We start from the raw sequence: 21,373 nt of genomic DNA on the forward strand, positions 1-21,373 counted from the left end.
AGTAGCCTGTGCACCGGCCCGCTTGGTGGGGAGGGGGGGTCAGTGGCTTGGGAGAGAACCAGGCAGAGGTGGGCCCCCTGCGCTGGCAGGGCACTCACCCGAGCCCTCGGTCTGTGGGTCCATGCCTCGGATCAGCCCTCCCGGCAGCGGGGTGAGGGTCGCACCGTGGCCATCAGTGCCAGAGGGACCCAGAGGGGCGCAGCTTGTCTCTACTGGTGGAGAATCACTGGGAGCTGGTGCCACCTGCTGCCCTGAGCATTGCCAGGGTAGATAGGGGGCTGGCTTGCTGGCGTATGGGTCCCATGGTGCCCAGTGCGGCACCAGCTAGTCGCCTGTCCCAGCGGCCACTCGGCTGGCACAACCGTCCCTTAGTGTGTGTTCAACAAAGAATAAATACGTGTGTACGTGACGAGGCTCAGCAGCCCAAGCCCAGGGACCGACCCCATTTATTTCTGCACGGATGCTGCCCTGGTGGGCGCACGACAGGGGCTGCCGGGTGGGACGTGAGAGCGCTCGGAAGGGACCTGCTGGTGAGTGCGTGTATTCACTACGGTTTACTGAGCACCATAAGGTGCCACGTTCTAAACTGTTCATACGGTCCTCATCCTCACCGTCACCATGTGCAGTAGCCGTTATTCCCCTTTAACAGACTGAAAGACTCAGGGTAGCCAGGCCAAGCTGGAAAGGGGGTGTCTGGCTACAGAAGGAGCTTTGCGCCGTCAGGAGAGAAGGCACGGAGCCACAGATGGGCCCCCGGGAGGGGTGAGCAGGAAACGGAGACCAGCCACGATCCTTGCATCCCGGAGAAGAAGTTGCTTTCTCACCTGGGAAGATGTGCATCGTAACAGAGGTGCACTCAGACACCCGAACGTCATATACCCTGGACCACACCCTCCATAGACGACATCCGCCACACACACACACACACACCCTGTGCACATAACGCCCCTGTGACACGTGCACACTCTGATGGAAAAGGAGCTGATTATGCCTTTGGGACGCCACCCCCGCCCCCCACCAGTTTCCTGTAGAAACTCATGCTGCTCCCACCTGTCTGCAGGCTGCGAGATCTGAGGAGGCTGAGCCTGTTTGCAACAGGCTGCCCTCGGTCTCCACTCCCAGTCCGTGCCCCCCCTCTACCCCCAGCAGCTCTGACGGGGCTGGGGGACCGGCAGGGCCACTGAACAAATACTGAGTTCCCACTGTGCTGGGAGCTGAGGACACAGCAGGAGAGCCCCCCTGAGCCCATGGAGCTGACAGTGGCGGTGGGGGGGGGGGGGGGAGCAGGCAATAATCACACCTGTCAGGTGGGACGAGGTTTTAAAGAAAAAGGAAGTGGGGTGAGGGACAGACCACACAATGAGAAAATGAAAGGGCGATACACAGACTGGGGAGAAACGTGCACGATGTGTGTCTGACCAAGGACCTCGTGTAGCATATAGAAGGAACTCTTGTAACTCATAGAAGACAGACAGCCCAGTTTTTTGGAAACCCAAACACATGCTTCATCAGGGTGGGTCTGTGGATGGCAAATAAGAACCTAAGAGGACACTCAACCTTTGCAGAAACGCAAATGAAAACCACGAAGAGACGGCACCGCACACCACTCCAGCGGCCAAAACCAAAAGGCGACCACACCAAGAGTAGCTGAGGGGCAGGGGGATCCCGAGCCCTCCCATGCTGCCCTGGTGGTGGCGGTGGGGGGGGCGGGGGGCACAAGTTCCAGGCAGCGCACACCTATCCAAAAGGCTAAAATAAAGAATAGCGGTAACACCAAGTGCTGGGAAGGATGCAGAGAAACTGGATCATCCACCCACTGCTGGGGAATCGTAAATGGTTCCCAGCCGCCCCCGTCCCCGGAAAGTAGTGACCATGCCCCTCCACGCTGCCCAACAACTGCATCCTCGGGGATTCATCCCAGAAAAAACTAGAAAACCATTTAGAAGCTCACACACACGTTCACGGCAGCCGCACCCATGAGACACCCCGAGCTGGCAACACCCAAGTGTCCCCGGAAACACCCATTCACCCAAGGATGAATGCCATGGCCAGGGGACAAAATTCCTTCTGTGTTCCAGAAGAAAGCACAGGGCAGGGGACCGAGGCCTGGCTCAGGAGCAACCTGGGTTCCTCTTCTCTTTTCTCAAGCAGCCTGTCTGTATGCTGCACAGCTGGTAAAATGTAGAATTGTTGATTAAAACTGGAGGAAACGAGAACTACAACATCCCAGGAACTTATCACTGTTTACTCAGCCTCTATCTACAGTGACAGGGCCTCAGGAGCTCTGGGTAGAGACGCGGTAGGGATCTGGGAAGAGTACCATCTCCTCCAGGAAGCCCTCCTGACTATTCAAGCCCTGATTTCTACAGTACTTCTAGCCCGGCGTGTGTGTTGAAGGCCTGCCCGTGCTCTGCCCAAGGCTCTGCCCCCAATAAATCCTCCGTGCAGTTCTGTTCCCCTGCCCAGATGGGTGGCTCCAAGTTCTCCTAAGCCTGGGGTTCAGGGTTCTGTTGGCATCACTTTGTGATTGATCGGATCACAGCAAAAAACAAATCGCCCATTTTAGAGCAGGCTTCCCCAGCATTCTGACCCTGTCTGCACAGAGGAGGTCAAGGGTGCACAGAGAGGTTACATCCTTGCCCCCCGCCACACAGCACCGTCTGTGTGATCAGCTAATGCATGAGCCGTGCCTGGGGTCTCCGTGTAGAGGCGGAAAGTTCGGCTCCGAAGGCTCTGCCATCTCAGTCAGGCGGGAGAGGGGCAGCCTCAGAATCTGGGACGGGAGCTAGGAAACCCGCTCCCGCGGATATTTATAATTAGCAGTTTCTGTGAGGGCTTCGTCCCCCGCCAGGGCTCATGAGCCACGCTCGGCTGTTGCACGCACCGCCTGGGTCACTGTGCTCACACCGGGTCGAGCTGGCTGGAAGTTAGTGAAGGCTTGGCCTTGCCTTAAACTCACCCTCTGAAAAATGCTGGGTCACCGGCCTGGGGAGGGGCTGGGAGAGCCTGGAGCCACATTCCACAGGGACCAACCCAAGGCCTCCAGGCAGGCTGTTCTGAGCACAGAGGGGGACACGGTGAGCGACACCGCCTCTGTCTCGGTGACAAGGAGGTTCTGGGGCTGAGCAGGAAAATGGAGGCCGGAGAGGGAGTGGGGTCACGGAGGGTAGGCAGGGATCCCTTTCCAGTGAGTTCTCTTCCCTCCTTACCGGTCGGTCCCAGTGCTGAGCGGGCTCTGTCCTTTGCCTTCCCTGTAGCCACCCTCCTAAGTGATCCCAGCCAGTCCCAGGGCTTCACACCGTGTTTGCAGAGCCCGTGGTGACCGATGCACGACTTTCAAGGCCCAGGGCCCGGTTTGGCTGCTGACACACAGCATTCCTCATCAGACGCAGGCCGGAGGGAGACCAAGCAAGACCCCTGCTCCCCACCTTCCACCCCCCGCAGGCCGACCCCGGAAAGAAGGGGCTAGACGACTGCCGCAGGGCCAGGGGAACCCCGTGCCCAGCTCCCCAACTACAGCCGCACCCCCAGGAGGGGAGGCAGGAGGCCTCAGACCTCATCAGAACCCCAGGACGGGACACGGGCTCCAGGCGGACTCCTGGGAAGACGTGGAGGCTGGTGGCACACGGCTCGGTGGCTGCTGCTGCCACACCTGCCCTGCTCACCTGTCCTGGGAAGATCGCGGGGCCTGCGGCGGCGGCGGGGGCAGCTGTGAGGCAGCCTTGCCTCGGAGCCGGTGCGACCGCATGCCAGGGCCCTGGGCACAGCTGGGAGTGGATCCCCTCCCAGGACAGCCGACCCTCAAGGCTCAGGGGTCTGCAACCCCAGGTGTCATTCCTGCTCGCATCACACGTGGGCTGTGGCTCTGCTCCGCAGTGTCTTCTTCACTCGTGGCCCTGGCACATGTTCCCTCAAGGGGAGCCACCTGACGGCTCTTGAGGAGCTGCTCAGAAGTGGCCCCAGCTTGTCCCAGGGGGGCCTGATGCTGGTGGAGGAAGCAAGCATAACCTTTTCAGGGGCACCTGGGTGGCTCAGTGGCTGAGCGTCTGCCTTCGGCTCATGTCGTGACCCCAGGGTCCTGGGATCGAGTCCCGCATTGGGCTCCCCGCAGGGAGCCTGCTTCTCCCTCTGCCTGTGTCTCTGCCTCTCTGTGTGTGTCTCTCAGGAGTAAGTAAACACCAGGCACCATGGGTCACTTACGTTCTGCCGGCTGACAGGTAAGTCAGATCTGACTCCATAGAGGCTGAGCTTTACTCACGAGGCCAACAGCCTCTCCCAACGGGGTCCCCTCGGAGCCAGAAGCAGGGCCTCATTAACACTCCCTGGGGAGAGGAGACTCATCACCCAGGGAGCTGGGTCCTGCCTGAGCCACAGACCAGCGAGCGCTCATTTGCTCACTTACTCGGAGCCCCAGCATGTGTCTTCCCATCCGCGTTCCAGTGGTTCTGTCCCTTCAGCTTTTGTGTCATGAACTCATGCTAAAGTGTCTCCATAGCTGGAAGTTCGTGTTCCCCTGGGCCTCAGTCAGCCAGGCCAGTGGGAAGAGGACTCAGCATCAAGAGACAGCCACCACCCAGCGGCCCCAGTGAGGGGATAGTTCCTGCTAGCAGACAGGGGCTTGGGCTACCTGGGGGTCCTGCTTTTCAAATGGTGGTAGCAAGGGGTGGGGGGATGGATCCAGACTCAAACCCATAGAATAATTCTGAGGCCTTCTCCACAGCGACTGATGCATTCTAGCTGTTTTGATACTAAAATAAATGCAGGTGATGTTGCTGGAGGGAATGCATTATGGTCTGGCCACTCCAAAAACAATTTGGTGTTTCCTCAGAATGTTAAACATAGAATGACCATGAAACCCAGCAATTCCACTTCTAGGGGCATACCTGAGACGTGTGAAACAGGTGTTCACACAAGTACATGAAGACACAATCAGAGCATTATTGTTCTAAACAAACAACAGCGCAATAGCAAAGTGGTGGAAAAAAAACAAATGTCCATCGACGATGAGCAAGAGATCCATACAACAAACTACTTATTACTCAGCCATAAAAAGGAACAAAGCATTGACACCTGCTACAGTGCGGGTGGACCTCAAAAACACCATGCTCAGTAAAAGCAGTCAGGCATAAAAGGTCACACATTGTAGGACTGCACTGACAGGAAATGCCCCGAGTAGGGGAATCCAAAGAGGCAGAAAGCAGATCTGTGGCTGTCAGGGACACAGAGTAGGGGAGGAGAAAATGGAGAGTCACTGCTTCATAGGTACAGAGTTTCCTTTTTGGGGTGATAAAACATTCTGGAACTAGGTTGAGGTGATGATGGTTGCATAACACTGAGAATGTTCTAAATGGCACTGAATTGTTTGCTTTAAAATAGTTAACTTTAGGGGTGCCTGGGTGGCTCAGTGGTTGAGCATTTGCCTTCGGCTCAGGTTGTGATCCCGGGGTCCTGGGATGGAGTCCTACATCGGGCTCCCGCAGGGACCCTGCTTCTCCCTCTGCCTGTGTCTCTGCCTCTCTCTGTGTGTCTCTCATGAATAAATAAATAAAATCTTTTTTTTAATTAATTAATTTATTTATGAGAGTCACACACAGAGAGAGAGAGAGAGACAGACAGAGGCAGAGACACAGTCAGAGGGAGAAGTAGGCTCCATGCAGGGAGCCCGACGTGGGACTCGATCCCAGGTCTCCAGGATCGCACCCTGGGCCAAAGGCAGGCGCCAAACCGCTGCGCCACCCAGGGATCCCAATAAATAAAATATTTAAGATAAAATTAAAAAGTTAACTTTATGCTATGTGAATCTCACCTCAATAAAAAATAAAATAAAATCAAAAGAGGCATGTTATGAAGTGGAATGCAAACTGGCATGAATTTCCAACAGCAGACTTCCAGGGAGCTTTGCCTCCCCTCTGCTGCGGCGGGCGACTCTCAGAGAGAAGCTCTGGAAGGACTGTCAGGAGAAGGCTCAAGATAGAGGAAGCGGGAATTCCAGCGGTTGCCCAGGCTGGCCTCCTGTGTCCCGGAAGTCAGTCTTGAGGGGTTGGGAGCTAGTGGAAGGCTCCCCCAGGCTGGGTGCCCCCTGGAGAGCAGCACCATGGCTCCCTCCTGTCCCCACTGCCCGGGGACTGGGCTCTTCCCAGGTCCTGGGACGCTCAGCTGCTCTGGCTCCTCCTGACCCCTTCATGCCTTCAGGCTTCTTCCCACAGCCTGTGCCTCCAGCCCTCTCAGCTCTGGAACCCTCTGGCAGATACGTGCGTGTCTCAGCCCCCGTCCGCGCCCCCAGAGGGCCATCAGGTGACTCCAGAGCACCCCACCCACCCCTGCTGACAAGGCCCATGGGGAGCGTGCAGCAGCTCAGGAAGGTGGTCTTCCTCCCAGCTGGTGGCCGGTGGTGTTCCTGCTTTATGACCCAGCCCTGCTCTGACAAGTGTCTTCTTTCAGTGATGGGACGTGGGACGGTCACCTGGTTTGCACATTACCCAAAGGGAAGTGGTCTTGCTACCTGGCTCAAAAGACAGAAGTGAGTCATGGGAGCTGAGAAGCAGGACAGGGAGAGTCCCTCCGGCCCCTTCCCCGCCCCAGGCCTTGGGGCCCCTCATGTCCGAGGCCTCTCTGCCGGCCCACCACGGGGCCCTCAGGAAATTAGGGAAGGAGCCTTGAAATTAGTCATTTACACCAGCATTTTCCAGATGAGGAAGCTGAGCCCCAGGGGGAAGGAGACGGCTGCTGGGGGTGACAGGAGCGGCCAGGCAGCACCCTCCCCAGGGGGCCCAGATCGGCTTCCAGTTCCTCGTGGCCAGTGAACCCCAAACGCGTGCTGAGCGTGTTGCCTGTCAGGACCCTCCCCCTCCCAGGGGCAGGGGTGGGCAGGTTCTCACATCTAGATGTTCCAGGCCTGACAGCCCTGGTTCCCCCCCCCTTTTTTTTTTAAGATTTTATTTATTTATCATGAGACACACAGAGAGAGAGGCAGAGACACAGGCTGAGGGAGAAGCAGGCTCCGTGCAGGGAACCCGATGGGGACTCTATCCCGGGACTGATCCCCGGACTCCAGGATCAGGCCCCCCCGCAGAAGGTGGCGCTACACCGCTGCCCCCACCCCCGCCCCCGGGGGGCTGCCCATCCCCAGTTTTCCTAACCCTCCCCACCTCCATGACTGCAAATGAATCCTTGCTCCGCACGACCCCCCCGCCCCCGCCCCGCAGAGATACAACCCAACCCCTCCCTATGACATTGGCTCATTCATTCATTCCTTTATCCTCTCATTCATTCATTCGGCAAATCTCTATTGAACTCAGAATCTTGGGGAGATTTTATTAGAGGCCTTCCTGCACGCAGGACCAACGTGCCCTGTTTCTCCGAGGCTGGGGTCAGGGCGCGGGCACCTGCTGCCTGCAGCCCCCTAGGTGAGGAGCCCGGGCTCAGTCCTGCAGCTTGCTGGTGTACACCTCAGCCCTGTCCAGCGGTGGCCCCCGGTTTACAGACGTGTACACAGCCTCCGAGGTCCCCAGGGACCGGGGGACGGCCTCCTGCGTGATCTGGGAGTCGTGCGTCCTCGTTTCCTGGTCAGAGCTGCCCATGTCCCTGACCGAGCAGATGGAGAGGGCGAGGGTTAGGGGCGCAGAGAGCAACCCTAAACCCCTCCGGCTGGCCGGAGCCCTTCGCCCTAGACGCTGTTGTCACCCCAGGCGTGCACTCAGTAGACCAGTGTTGGCAGAGCACTCACTGTGCACCAAGCCCTGAGATGCGGGAGTGCAGGGGGCGGGGGGCACCGTTTGCAACTGGGTGAACAGTCTACAGATCTTAGCAGGAGCTGGACACGGTGGAGGCCGTGGTCCCAAATCCCCAAAGAGCTACGACTGTATGGGGAAACGGGCCACAGCAAAGAATGACCAGATGTAATGGACAAGTCTGGGTGGGAGCCCCCAGAAAGCTTCCTGGAGGAGGGGACCGTGCATAGCCTGTGGAGAGTGGGTGGAGAAAGGCATTCCAGGCATGTGAGAGGAAGGGCTGAGAGTGTCTGGGGCAAGTGGGCACTTGGGTGCAGCTGGCGGGGGCGGGGGACTGAGGAGGGCTCAGTGGAGGAGCCAGGCCCTCGGCAGGTAACAGGACCTTTGGTGCCAGATTAACCCATTGCCCAAAAGGAGGGAGGGACATGACCCTGTCCTGCCGGCTCCCAGGCCAGACAGACCAGACTCTTGGTGGCTAATCTTACCTATTGTTTGTGTTTTTATTGACTTAACCATGGGGGGGGGGGGCACCTGATTTGCAAGTTCCCTGCCCCTGACTCCATCCCCCACCCCCCTCCAGCCCCCGTGGCTTTTTCCACCCGGCTAATTTCTGCATCCACTGAACTTCACCTACTCCGAGCTTTTCCATCTGCTCCCCCCACCCACACGGGACAGGCACCCCTCTCCATCTCCAAAGCCTCCCGGGGGGCTCCCTCCCTCTCGCTGAGAGGACTTGACAAGTCATAGGACTTTTATGAGTCATCTCAGTCCCGAAGAGACCTCGCTCCTGCTGCTCCTTCCTCCAGGAAGTCCACCCTGGTGGTCCCGGCAGGATTTCCTCAGCCTCCTCTGGATTCCCATGGCACCTGCTGGCGCCTCGCTTCAGCCCCGTGCCACCCGCCCAGGATTGGTGGATCGTGTGCACACCTGACTTCCCACCAGGCAGCCTGTTAGCTGCTCCAGACACCCACAGGGGACCTCCGGTCCTGATCCAAACGGACACACGTCAGGGCTGTCGGTAGCACCAGGAGCCCAGGCTCCGGTCCCAGCTGTTTTAACTGGCCATGTGACCCGGGGCCACCCTTCCCCTGTTCTGGCCTCAGTTTCCCCACGAGTCTAGGCAGGGGGTGGATTATGACAATGAACCCTAATACTTGTGGGGTATCCAGGTGCCGCCCTACAAACTCCGTGGGGATTATGCCACTGACCCGTCATGACTCCACAGGGAGGATAATGGTTTTTAGCCCCCCCCTTTCCCAGATGGGAACACTGAGGCATGGGAGACGTGTGGGAGCTGCGACCTGCCCACAAAGTCCCGCTGCTGGGTCCCCCCCACCCAGCTGAACGACTCCACCGTGGACACCCCAGAACACTGCTCCCCTCTCACCGGACCCCATCCCAGCCCAGGGTGGAAGGCGGCTCCCTTGCCTTCTCCCCCACCTCAGAAGACCCTGTGGGTGGAGTGCGCCCAGTGCCCCCAGTGCCCCCAGTCCGGGCCTCCAGCCGGCAGGTACTCACAAAAGGCTGAGGACAACGGCGCCGGCAAAGGCAACCAGCAGGAAGAAGGGCAGGGAGCCCAGGATGGACGTGATGACGATCATGCCCCCGCTCCGCCGGCCCGGCCACGTGTCGATCGCCGCATACGGGGTGGCTAACAGGACATGGGCCCACTTAGTCCCCAGACACGGCACCCCTCAGCCTTCTCCCAGGGACACACACGCCCCCCCACCCGGCCGGGCAGCCACGGGTCTCGGGATGAAGTGGGACCCCGGTCAGTGTCTGTGTCCCCCCCGCGCAGCCCCGAGATGCAGTCCCCTTGCTTGCCCCTCCCTGGCGCGTCTCCTTTCTCCCTAATTGTCTTTCTGCATAATTTTCAATTACAAACTAAACCCTTCTGGTGAAATGGAAGGGACGCAGATTATAAGCGATTCAGGACGGAACAAGGGCCCGGGCTAAGGGGCCAAGTGCACCTCAGCTTCCCCTCGGCTCTGGCCTGCGTCACCCTTTGGAACTACACGAACTCTTCATAGGTCCTCCTGCGAGCCAGCCGCTTCGCAGCCACTGTCCCTCGCACACCTGACAAGACCCCTGCTCTGCAGATCGCTCATCACAGCCAAGGGAGGCTGGGCTCCTGTTCAAGGGCACCCGGACCCCAGACCCAAGTCTACGGGGCTGGGTGGTCCCAGAGGGCACGCTGTCCCAAGCTGACCTCCTGCCCTGCCCAAGAAGAGCTGGGCCTAGCGCTTCTGTCTGCATTGTTCCAAGGAACCCTGAGGGGACGCAGAGCAAGGGCTTTTCTCCCCACTTCTCAGATGTGGAGACTGAGGTCCTTACGGGTTCACAGAGCGGTGAGATGCAGGGGCTGGGCTTGAACTCAGCACCCTCGGTCCCAGGGCAGGGAGACTCCGATGCACTGATGTGCCATGGGAAGGATGGGTGGGGGGCCACCCCAGCCACACCCCACCCTAGCCCTGTGACCTCAAGCAAGCTTTCTGAGCCACTGCAGGCCCTGGAAGCTTACCGAGGGGGTCGGGGGTCTGAGGAGGCTTTATGCTGAGCTGTCAAGTGTCAACTTGGGCACCAAGGTGTGGGGGCCGGGGCTCTAACATTAGGGTCAGGTGCTGTCAAGATTACTCTGGGAAATCTCCTCCGCTGCCCCTCTGCTTCAGCAGACACGATTCTGTGTCTAAACCTCAGATGCATGTTGAGAACCCGGATGGAGGCTTGAGGAGGGACAGGGCAGGACCACAGGCTGCCGCCTGGGCCCCTGAGCTCCCTGGCCTTTAGGAGCCCTGCCGAGTTTCCAGAGAACAGGGTGGAGAGGTGGGCGGCACTCTGGCTGCCTCCCCTGCTCGCCCCCTGCACCAAGTCCTCGCCTCCGGACCCATCTGGAACCATCTGGAACCATCTGGAACCATCTGACGTGGCTGTGAGGTCTCCACAAAGGGGCAGGCTGGGATGGAAATGCGGGATAGACCCCCTGCCCCTTAGAGGCAAAAGCCTTGACTATGGTCCTGCCATCATGCCAGCCCATCCTTCCCCTGCCTCTGCCGACACCTGGCCCCAGGGGAGGGAGATGAGGGCAGGCAGGGGGGGTCTCGGGTCAAACCACTTTAGGTTGCCTTTTCCTCATCAGCCCACTAGCCTGCCTGTGTCTGGGGGTACTTTGCTGAGCGATGGCCTGAGGGGGTGTCCCGCGTCCCCCTGAGGGTCGCCCCCCAGCCCAGCCCTGCCACTCACGCCGGTTGGTGCGGATGGGGTCGGACCACAGGGTCTGGTCCTGCACCAAGCCCGTGGACATATTGACAAGGACGTACTTGAACCTGCAAGGAGACAGAGAGAGGGGGACGTCTAAGCATCCTGTGCGCCCCGGCCAGAGGCAGGCGGAGGGATCAGGATGGGGTTGGGGGGGCAGAGGAGGTCCTTCTAGGAGATGGAAGTGTAGACGGCTACAAGGTGGGCTCCGGGCCACAGGACAGTGCTGGACTTGGCGTTGGGGCCCTTGCCCCCTACTCCTGCCCCTGGACTTTTTCCACAAAGCCTTCAGGGTCAGTGGCCCTCCTCGCAGCTCGCCCTCCGGGGCCCCCCTGTTTCTCTATTATCTACAGGATGAGTGTAGCATTTTGGCTGACCCATTTGTCCTCATGGAGTTCGTGCCTTCCTCCCAGCCTGGTCCTTGGTATCACAAAAGGGACTTAAAAAACAAACAAAAGAAGGAATAATATTCATTCCCAACCCAACTGCCTTGAGACAGGACTACACATTTATATAGAAATTCCAATCCAGTGCCACTAACCATAATGAAAGATCAGCACAAAATTTCCAGAGCCCACCTGAGGCCTCCTACACAGTCAGCTAAAAATGATGGATAGTCTGAGAACTAAAAAATTGACAGCCTCTTGTATGATGTTAAAAAAAAAAAAAAAAAAGATGACCCTTAAAATCTCTACAACCTCCAGTGTTTTGCTTAACCTCCTATTTCTCTGGGTTTGAAGAGAATTCCAGAGGCCAGGATATGTGCCTCGAGTTCCCCAGGTAGGAGGCTCAGGGATGTAGGTGGAAGAGGGGAGGGGTTTCCCTCATTAAGAACAAGGTTGGAGGTAGGGGAGAGGACACCGAGGCTTCTGTCCGGCCCTGTGGCTGAGGCCGAAGGAGACGCCAGCCCTCTGATAGGATGGCAGGCAGGGTGGTCTGGGCCCCGAGCGCACCTAGCAGGTGCAGAGTCTCGGGCCTGGGCGCTTCCATGGTTACAGGAGTGGGGGTACCCAAGGCTCTGGCACAGGCGGGACCCCACGGCCATGGATCAGGGCTGAGCCCCCAGCTCCGCAAGGAGAAGAAACAAGTGTGGAAAAGAATCAGGGACGTGCTGTGGTCGGGAGAGGGGGGCACAGAGGATATGTCAGAAGGAGGCAGGAAAAGGCAGAGGATGGGCTGGGGCTGTCGTTCATGTGGGGCCACTGCTTTTCAGGCGGGGACCCCTCCTCTCTCCAGACCAGCTAGTCCCTGTCAAATGAAGTGGATTGGGAAGGAGCTGCCACAGGTGATGAGCCGGGACCAGGTGCTGGATTTGCAGAGCTGGGTACAAAATGGAAATGCAGGCCCCTTGGTTAAAAAAAAAAAAAAAAGAATTTCAAGGTGACAACAGCAGAGGATTAAGCCAAGCAGCCAAGCAGGTCCTTCTGAGCCCAGGGGTCCTGGCCTGGTCATACGGCCCTTCAGGAGACCAGGCACAAGACATGTGGCCTCGCACACCTCCCCCTCCTGGGCCTTCCTGAGTCGGGGCCAGGGCAGCGCTGCCTCTCGCACCCACCTGTACTCCGTGGCTGCTGACAGGGGCGCGTTGCAGAGACCCCCGAAGTTGGGGTCTGACAGGCAGGTCCCGTTGGCTCCCACCCTGACGAGGTACGCGTTCAGGATTTCCGAGGCCCGGGCCACGTCCCCCACGGCGTCCAAGCTGGGCAGGTCACTGCAGGGGATCAGGCCAAAGGCCACGGCCTTATAGGGGCCTGTCCTCCCTCCCTCTGTCTGCTGGACCGTGGAGCTCAGTGGGGCCCTGGCACCGTCCTGCACCGAGGCGTTCCTGGAGCTGGCTGCAAGGGCAGGGGCAGGGGCAGGGGCAGGAGTCAGGCCACCCCAGCTCAAAGGTACTCACTCAGCCAGTCACCCAGCACTGCCGCACATCCTCTGGGGGTCCCAGCCGGGGGTGGGGTTCCTCAGGGGCTTCCTCAGGGGCACCCCTGACTTAGGGCAAGAGCACCCCCTCTTCCTACAGGCCTGTAAGATCTCACAGGTCCTCCTACTACAACAGACTTCTGTCATTCTCCCCTGAGACCACTGGATCGTCTTCTTCTTTTTTAAGATTTATTTATTTGTGGAGACAGAGCTTGAGCAAGTGTAGTGGCAAGGGGCAGAGGGAGAAAGTCTCCAGCAGATTCCGCGCTGAGCACAGAGCCCAACACGGGGCTCGATCTCACACCCCTGCGATCATGACCTGAGCTGAAACCAAGAGTCTGTTGCTCCCCCCACTGCGCCACCCAGGCGCCCCTAGATCTTCTCTTCTGTAAAATGAGAAGGGGGGTCATATGGTTCAGGGGGAATTGTGTGGAGGTGCACACACCTATGCTGGGTCCTAGGCCGCTTCCTGACTTGCTGGGTGACTTTGGACAATGCACTCTACCTCTCTGGATCCCTGTCTGTGAAATGGGAGAGAAACACCCCACTGTGTGCACGGATTGGGCACAGGCCCAGGTGACAGCTCTGAATGAGCTGCTGTAAAAGACTGGCTGCCAGGAACGTAAGAGGTGGTCCCTGGGAAGCCCAGGATTGCTCTGGTGACTGGGCAGGGGCTGGCCCAGAGCACGTGGGTCCCAGTGCATGGTTCCCCTCACCAACGCCAGTTGCGACCCACCGGGGGAAGCACGGGGAAGCGCTGGGGTCTGAGGGGCCACAGAGATCTGGGTTTGCTTCCCAGCCTGGGAGCTCCTAGGAGCCATCCCGTCTCCATGAGCCTAGGTCCCTCGCTCTGAGATGGGCATCAGCTCTGTGATGGGACAGTTGTCTTGCGGGCTGGTTGTCAACATTCGCTCCAAGGCATGTGAAGCCCTGAGCATGATGTACATGCTCAGTGACTGGCACTGTCTTTACTTCTCCACCTGCCCAACATCTCTCCAGGGCAAGCACGCAGCCCAGGGCTGGCACACGGCAGGCACTGGTGGCCGTTGGTGAGGTCCCCGGGGGTAGCTGAATGACAGAGCTAGAGCGTCCCCCGAGCTGCCCCCTCTCCTCCTCCCCGCAGACAGGCCAAAGCCCCCTTCAGCGCCACCCAAGGGAAGCAAACCCTCACCGAGGTTGACCAGGACATAGAGGTAGATCTCATAGGTGCCATTGAGGGTCGCCGCACTGTCAAACATGCACAGAGGCTTTTCCAAGGCCACAGTAGTGAGGGTGGGGTTGTTGGTGGCAAAGGTCACGCTGGCCAGTTGGGGCTGGAGGTTCACACCTATAGGAGGCAGGGAGGACAGGCGCTGACCCCCGGTAGAACTGTCCACACCCATGGGCACACTCTGCCCCCCGCCCCAGTCTGCATACTATTATTGGGTGTGCCAGGCCCTGGGGCTCACCCTGCCTGCGGCCCATCTCAAGAATTTGTCTCAGACACAGGCGGCACCCTTGCCCCTACCAGCCGTCCCTCCAGAAACCAAGCAGTCTGGCCTAACGGCTGCCCTCTCTCCCCACACACAGACAGTCAGTTGCCAAGAACCCCACTGCCTCCCCAGGCATCTCTTCACCCAGTCAGCCCAGTCTGGGAATTCCACTCTCTTGACTTGGACCCCAGAAACAAGCCCCCCTCCCCCAGTCTTCTGCTCCCTAACGGGCACATCTGACCCTGTCGCTCTCCTGCTAGGCCCCTTCTGGGGCTCGCCCACTGCATTGGAAGGGCCTCCAGCGCAGTCCGGCTTCTCTGGAGAGGCATCATAGTCCAGAAGCTCTGGGCTCTGCCTCCCTGGGTGCCCAGGCTCACCCCAAAGCACGCCCCACCCCATCCCATGCTCCAGCCAGGCTGATGGACCCCGGTGGGGAGGTTCCCAGGATAGACCACACTGCCTCCCTCTTGAACTTGCCCAGCTGCCTCTTCCCCTGAAATGTCCCGGCACCTCCAGGGTCTAGTCCAGCCCCTTCTCTGCTCCCCCGCAGACCCTGTGTGTGTCACAGCGCCCATCCCAGGAATCTGATCCGTGAGCCCTGGAATCCCCCACCCAAGGGAGCTCATTAAACAGTGCTGTCTTTATTATTAATATCCGATGCCCAGGGCCTGCCCAGGGCTTGGCACAGAGGGAGTTCCCAGGGCTGCGCTCCATCCCTGCGCTCAGGACCGTGGGGCCGGCTGCCCGCCCTCCCGGGCCACGACCCGCTGTCCCTTCCCCGCTTACCCACGCCCAGCCGCAGGCCGCCGAGGGCCAGCAGGGCCCAGAGCGGGGGCATCGCCCTGAACAAGCCGCGGGAGCGCGGGCCGGCTGCGGGGCCCGGGGAGCCCAGCGCCTCTCGGCGTCCGCGCACCTGGCGGCCCGGCCTCCCTCGGCGCGCCCCGCCCCCCGGCCGCGCTGGCCAATCCCCGGGCTCCTCGCGGCCTATTTGCATACGCGCCGCCCCCGTCCCCCGGACCTCGAGGTGCCCCCGGAGGCTCACTCACACCTGTGGGACCTTCCCTCCATTCGACCCCGCGCGCCTTTACCGAAGCGCCTACTGTGTGCACAGGCTCAGGCGGCGCTTTCACAGCCTAATCAGACCTCGAGGGCGGCGGGGGGGCGAGACATCCCCTCTCTGGGCCGCCGGGTCCACACTGGGAAACCGGGCGCTAATTCCTACAGCTATTTATGGAGACCCTACTAAGTGCCAGGTGCTGGCTGGGCTCTGGTGGAGATAGTTGCAACAGGTTCATCAGAGAAAGTGCTGTCATGGAAACCTTGAGGTCCCGGGCCTGGGAGCTATCTGGTTGCGCCAGGGTGACCCTTTGTTTTGTTGTTGTTGTTGTTTAAAGATTTTATTTATTTATTCATAAGAGACACACAGAGAGAGGCAGAGACGCAGGCAGAGGGAGAAGCAGGCTCTACACAGGGAGCCCGATATGGGACTCGATCCCAGGACCCTGGGATCACGCCTGGGCCAAAGGCAGGCGCTAAACTACTGAGCCACCCAGGCATCCTCGGGGTGACCCTTTGTGGTCACAGGTGCAAGGCCAGGGCTCCTCAGGGACTTCCGAAACGCCCAGATTGGAGGAGCACAGTCCTGCTGCCCAGCCTGGGCTATTTATTTCAAAAGGCCTGCTTCCCATGGAGCGTTTGAAAACAGTGCTGTGAGCTTCATCTGGTCTAGATGGTTCCTTCCAGAGTCAGGAATGGTAGTTTTCCGCAAGAGTATCTTAAATACTATATTTTACATTTAAGACATAAGTCAACAAGGATGGGAAAAAACTAGAATTAGAAACCAACAGAAAGTAAGGAATTCAGACACAATCCTGTGCAAAAAAAAAAAAAAGTGTCTAAGAGACTGGAAAGCTTGTCTGACTACACTCCCTCAGAGAGAGCTTTCTGAACCCTGTTCTGCAGGAGTGAGGCAGAGGGGAGGGCAGAGCAGTTCTGTAGCAACTGGGTGTATCCTAGAACTGGGGTCAGGACCCAGGTCCTCACTATGGGATGAAGGAGATTTGGAAGGGAGGAAGAAGAACTCTCGGAGGTGTGGGGACTTTTTTAAGATTTTTTATTTATTTATTTGAGAGCCGGCTGCTCAAAAGCACATGAGCAGGGGAAGGGGCAAAGGGAGAGAGAGGAGCAGACGCCCCGCTGAGCAGGGACCCCCCCTCCCACAGTCCAGGGGCTCCATCTGGGCCCTGGGTTCATGACCTGAGCTGAAGGTAGACACCCCCCAACCCCCAGATACCCCTTGGAGTTTTGAATTAGTAGCATTGTTAGGACAAAATAACAGCCCCCTAGTGCTACCTACTGAAGTGACTCCTAAGTGACAGGAGCCCACTTAGCACCCTGCATCCTGAAACAGCATTCCCCAGTAAAGGGCACCTGGGCCTTTTAGGTGACTCTGGGGCTGGGATGGGGAATGTCAAGAGGATCCTAGAATCTGGAGGAGTATTGGAAGATGATGGAGTTATGTCCAAGGTACTGGCCTAGACTTTCCAGCAGCCCAATGGAAAGTTTGTGCACAAAATAAATAGTGGAAGCAACATATTTAGCCCATTGGGTGAAACATGAATCCATGAGTCAATACTGGTACTTTAAGAAAAGTTGCAAAAGAGAACATTTTCCTTCAAAGAAGAAAACGAACTAATAAATGTACAAGGAATGACAAAACAAAAATCGTCATTTGCAAACCTCCTGGTAATAATGGATTACAGGAAAGAATCCTCTCAATGTTAAAACCACTGATGAAAGATTTTTAAGGAACAAGATATGTGGGAATCTGGGGGCGTCAAGTTAGTGAAGTAATTGAACCTAAGGTTACCAGGAATGGGGTGGGCTGACCTCATGTGCTTCCTGGGGTGGGGCCTCTGAGAAGGGCTTGGGACCATCTATGTGGTGCTCCCATCCAAAAACTTTAACCCAAATCTAAACAAGAAGAAACAATCGGACAGATCCAAATTGAGGGACTTTCTGCAAACCAACTGGTCTGGATGCTTTGAAAATGCTCATATCCACAAAGGCAGAGGCAAACAAAACAAAAGACTGAGAACTGTCGTAGGTTGAAGAAGACATAACAGCTCACTGCTCCTTGTGCCCCTTGATTAATTGTTGGATAAAAACAACCTGTAGGACACCTGATTGGTTTAGCCAGTTGAATGGTTGAATGGCTGATCCTTGGTTCCGACTCAGGTCATGATCTCAGGGTCCTGGGATGGAGCCCCGCATCGGGCTCCTGCTTGACGGGAAGTCCGCTTCTCCCTCTCACCCTGCTGCTCCCCCTGCTTGTGCTCTCTCAGTCTCTGTCTCTCAAATAAACAAATAAAATATTTAAAAAACCCAACCTATAATGAGCCCCCTTGTAGTTAGCAGAACAATGAGAGAAATCTGGATTATGGGATGTGTGCTGGATAATAACACAGAGTAGACCTTCAGTTTCCTGAATGTGGTTGTGGTATGGTGGTCACGTGGAAGGAGACGTGTGCTGGAGTACTGTGCGTACAATGTCACCGTATCTGAAACTAGCACAAGTATATGAGGAAGTCAGAGAGAGAAAGTAAGAGAGAAAGCAGATGTCACATCATGTTAACAATTGGTAAAAAATAAAAATAAAAAATATATATATGGATATTCATCGTATTGTTCTCGAAATGTGTCTATAGTTTGAAATTTGCCCAAGTAAGAGTGTTTTTACAAACCAAACATTCTGGGGACATCTGGGTGGCTCAGCATCTCCCTTCAGCTCAGGTTGTGATTCTGGGGTCCTGGGATTGAGTCCTCATCCTGCTCCCCGCAGGGACCCTGCTTCTCCCTCTGCCTATGTCCCTGCTTCTGCCTCTCTCTGTGTGTCTCTCATGAATAAATAAATAAAATCTTAAAAAAAAAAACAAAACTCATGCTCTCTGGAGCATGCTCGTCTCTGGACGTGTTTCCCCTCTGTGACATGGGGAGGGGTCCAGTCACTGGAGCCCGGACATATGGAGTGTATGGTCAGATCCCTATCGCTGGGGGACAGAAAGTCACTGCCCCAGAGATAGCGATCTCTTGGGCAAGGCGGTGGGAGTTTCCTCCAAGAATTTTTATGGACTGACATTTCTCATCCAACGATTGTTTGTGAATGTGGACATAAATAGGGACCGGCCAAGTTGACCACAAAAGCTCAGCCCAGAATCACCCACGAGAGGGAGAGGGAGAAGACCCCAGGCACTGCTGTCTTCTCTCAGATACTGCAATTTCTCATGAAAAAAAGAAAAAAAAAAAAAAACATACAAAAAGTCCTCCAGTCTCTTGTCTTGCCCAAATATGGCTAGAACATCTGGGGAAAAGAGTTAAAATAACAATCTGCAGAGGCCCCAAAACATTCTGGGAAAAAATAAAATAAAAAAGTCTTGGATTTATAAACAAGTCTCCACTTCAAAGATGCTGACTTTGGTGTGGCCAGTTCTGAAGAGGGACAAGTGCAGGAAAGAGGAGAGACTGTGGCACATTCCCCCAGGAGACACCCAGGCTGGTGTGTGAGCAGGGAGGTGGGGTACGGAGAGACCACGACACCACTGTCCCCCTGCAGCACCCTGCCCGTGTCCTTGTGCTGTGGCCCAGCATCCTGGGTACACATTCCCGAAACATTTTTGTCACAACATTTTATATATATATATAAAATATATATGTATATATTTTAATTTTTCGCTCTTTGATCCAGCAGATTCCATGGCTCCGAGCCTCAGACTGACTTCAGACCCATTCGGATACCTCAGATGCTTCAGCCCGTCTCTGAACCCTGGCCCAGATGACAAGCCTGTCAGGAGGCCACCGCAAGCAGGAAGTCCTGTGATGTGAGAGGTTATGCAAACTTCCCGGCCCCATACAGGCCTCCTTTGAATTCGAAACATGGGGAATTTATGGGTTGGACATTCTCCACCCAGAAATGTCTCTCCCAGCACCAGAGAGGCCTGAGCCGGTTTCCACTACTCTTTTCTTTAGAAATCAGAGAAGTTGTGGGTCATCTTGACCCCGGAGCGCCCTTGCTTTCAGCCTTTGCTCCATCTGAGAGGGGCTGAGGGTCAAGCTTCCAAGGCTGCTCAGGTTCAGTCACTTTGGAACTAAATGAAATGAAAGGCGAGCAAAGCAACCCAAACCCACAAGTCTTGGGAACTCCCGGGTCCCAGCTCCGGATTGTTCTCAGCGGCCCCCCCTTCTCCCCCATGCTCCAGCCACCCGTCCTGCAGAGTGCCCCCCTGGGGGTCCTAAAGGACCCCCTGCCCCTTGCCAGAGCCTCGGTTTCTTTTTCAGTAAATGTGGGATATGGAGGTGTCCCAGGACATGCGGAGGCCTGAGTGCAGTAGAGGGATGAACACACTCTGTGCCAGGGGCACTGGGCAGTGTTGGAGGTTAGAGATCTCTCTCCCACCGCCCTCTGCCCGGCCCCATCAGGCTTGTCCTGCCCCCTCTGGGATGCCCAGTCCCCCCTTTCTGGCTCCTCTTATGCTGAATCGAACCTTACTCAACAGATGTCTCCTGAGCGCCTACTGTGTGCTGGGCACACCAGTCCCCCAAGGGACCCAAATCCATCTCCTCCTTCCCGGTCCTGCCACGCTGCCTGGTGCATCCTATTAGTCTGCTAGGGCTGCAGAAGCAAATACCGCAGGCTGGGCGGCCTAAGCCACAGAGACTTAGCTTCTCACAGTTCTAGAGGCCAAGAGTCTGATATCAAAGTGTGGGCATGGCTGGTTCCTCCCAGGCCACTCTCCTCTTTTCCCAAGGACGCCTCTGTCACTGTCATCAGGTTGGATTAGGGCTCATCCTGATGACTGTATTTCCCCTTAATTACCTCTTCAAAGGCCCCATCTCCAAACACAGTCATGTTCTGGGGTCCTGGGGGTTTGAGACTTCAGCCTATGGACCTGAGGGGACGCAGTTCACAACTGGCTGCTCCCCTGCCTTCTTGCCTGGACGAGTAACATAACGACAGGGACGACGCTAAGCATTTTACTCATATCAACTCCTGTATCATATCCTAGTCTGGGAGGCAGTATGATTATTGCCTCCACTTTGCAGGCGGGCAGCCAAGGTTCAGAGGGGTTGAGGAGGTACCCGTGAGAACGGAGGCTCGGCCTGGGCAGGAGCAGGGTCTCTAACGCCCGCACCCAGCACAGTTCCTGACACTGCTGTGTTGGCCGGATGGACCTGTCGGGTGACCCCCAGGTTGGAAGTAGGGAAGCAGATTTTAAACTTAGGTTAAGGGGGCAGGTGGCTGGATGGCTCAGAGGTTTAGCACCACTTTTAAAAAAAGAAAAGGTTTTATTTATTTATTCTTGAGAGACACACACAGAGAGAGAGAGAGAGAGAGAGAGAGGCAGAGACACAGGCAGAGGGAGAAGCAGGCTCCATGCAGGGAGCCCAGTGTGGGACTCGATCCTGGGTCTCCAGGATCACGCCCTGGACCCAAGGTGGAGCTAAACCGCTGAACCACCCAGGCTGCTCAATTAAAATCTTTAAAAATATAAAAATAAATAAACTTAGGGGACCCCAGTGTGCACTCCCTACCTCTACACGGCCCTACCTCCTCCTGGGTCCCCTCTTTCACCTGTCACCTCTCCACCCGGAAGCCAGAGTGGCATTTCTACAGCATAAATCTGGTTGTCACCCCCTGGGGGCCCTGTGTCCGCAGGACACAGCCACAGCCCCCAAGGCTCTGCAAGGCAGGTCAGCTCCCGCCAGCCTGTCTGTTCCCCTCCCTCCCCTTCCCCTGGCACCAGCCCCACTAGACACTGGTACGTCCCCAAGCTCACCACACTCTCTCTAGGCTCCAAAAACAAGGGCTTTCTCTGTTGTCCCCAACTTTGGTATCAATGACTAGTGCTCTCAAGGCCCCTCTCCTGAACCGCTGCCCTGAAGCGCTGGGCCTTCTGCCTGGGGGACCCGTGCTGAGCTCCTACAGGGACATCCCCATCCTGG

At 56.9% G+C, this 21,373-nt stretch overlaps 1 protein-coding gene across 1 annotated transcript; it reads right to left on the reverse strand.

The window, feature by feature from the left end:
* Positions 1-7,288: 7,288 nt before the first annotated feature.
* Positions 7,289-15,292, reverse strand: UPK3A (uroplakin 3A). Its single transcript, XM_038549523.1, has 6 exons — positions 15,161-15,292; positions 14,074-14,229; positions 12,541-12,820; positions 10,971-11,053; positions 9,249-9,381; positions 7,289-7,584 (listed from the first exon to the last, which is right to left on the reverse strand). Exons 1-6 carry the CDS (start codon positions 15,210-15,212, stop codon positions 7,422-7,424), a joined length of 867 nt encoding a protein of 288 aa, XP_038405451.1. The 5' UTR covers positions 15,213-15,292; the 3' UTR covers positions 7,289-7,421.
* Between the last annotated feature and the right edge of the window lie 6,081 nt (positions 15,293-21,373).

The sequence above is a fragment of the Canis lupus genome, chromosome 10, assembly GCF_011100685.1.
Source record: "Canis lupus familiaris isolate Mischka breed German Shepherd chromosome 10, alternate assembly UU_Cfam_GSD_1.0, whole genome shotgun sequence".
Classification (NCBI taxonomy): domain Eukaryota; kingdom Metazoa; phylum Chordata; class Mammalia; order Carnivora; family Canidae; genus Canis; species Canis lupus.

What these genes read in the sequence shown, in the direction of transcription:
- UPK3A (XM_038549523.1), bottom strand. Translation starts at nt 15,212, where the DNA reads ATGCCCCCGCTCTGGGCCCTGCTGGCCCTCGGCGGCCTGCGGCTGGGC. An exon ending in CGGCCTGCGGCTGGGCGTGG is followed by an intron (nt 14,230 to 15,160) that starts GTAAGCGGGGAA and finishes TGCCTCCTATAG; the next exon opens with GTGTGAACCTCCAGCCCCAA. An exon ending in GCCGTTGTCCTCAGCCTTTT is followed by an intron (nt 7,585 to 9,248) that starts GTGAGTACCTGC and finishes CTGCTCGGTCAG; the next exon opens with GGACATGGGCAGCTCTGACC.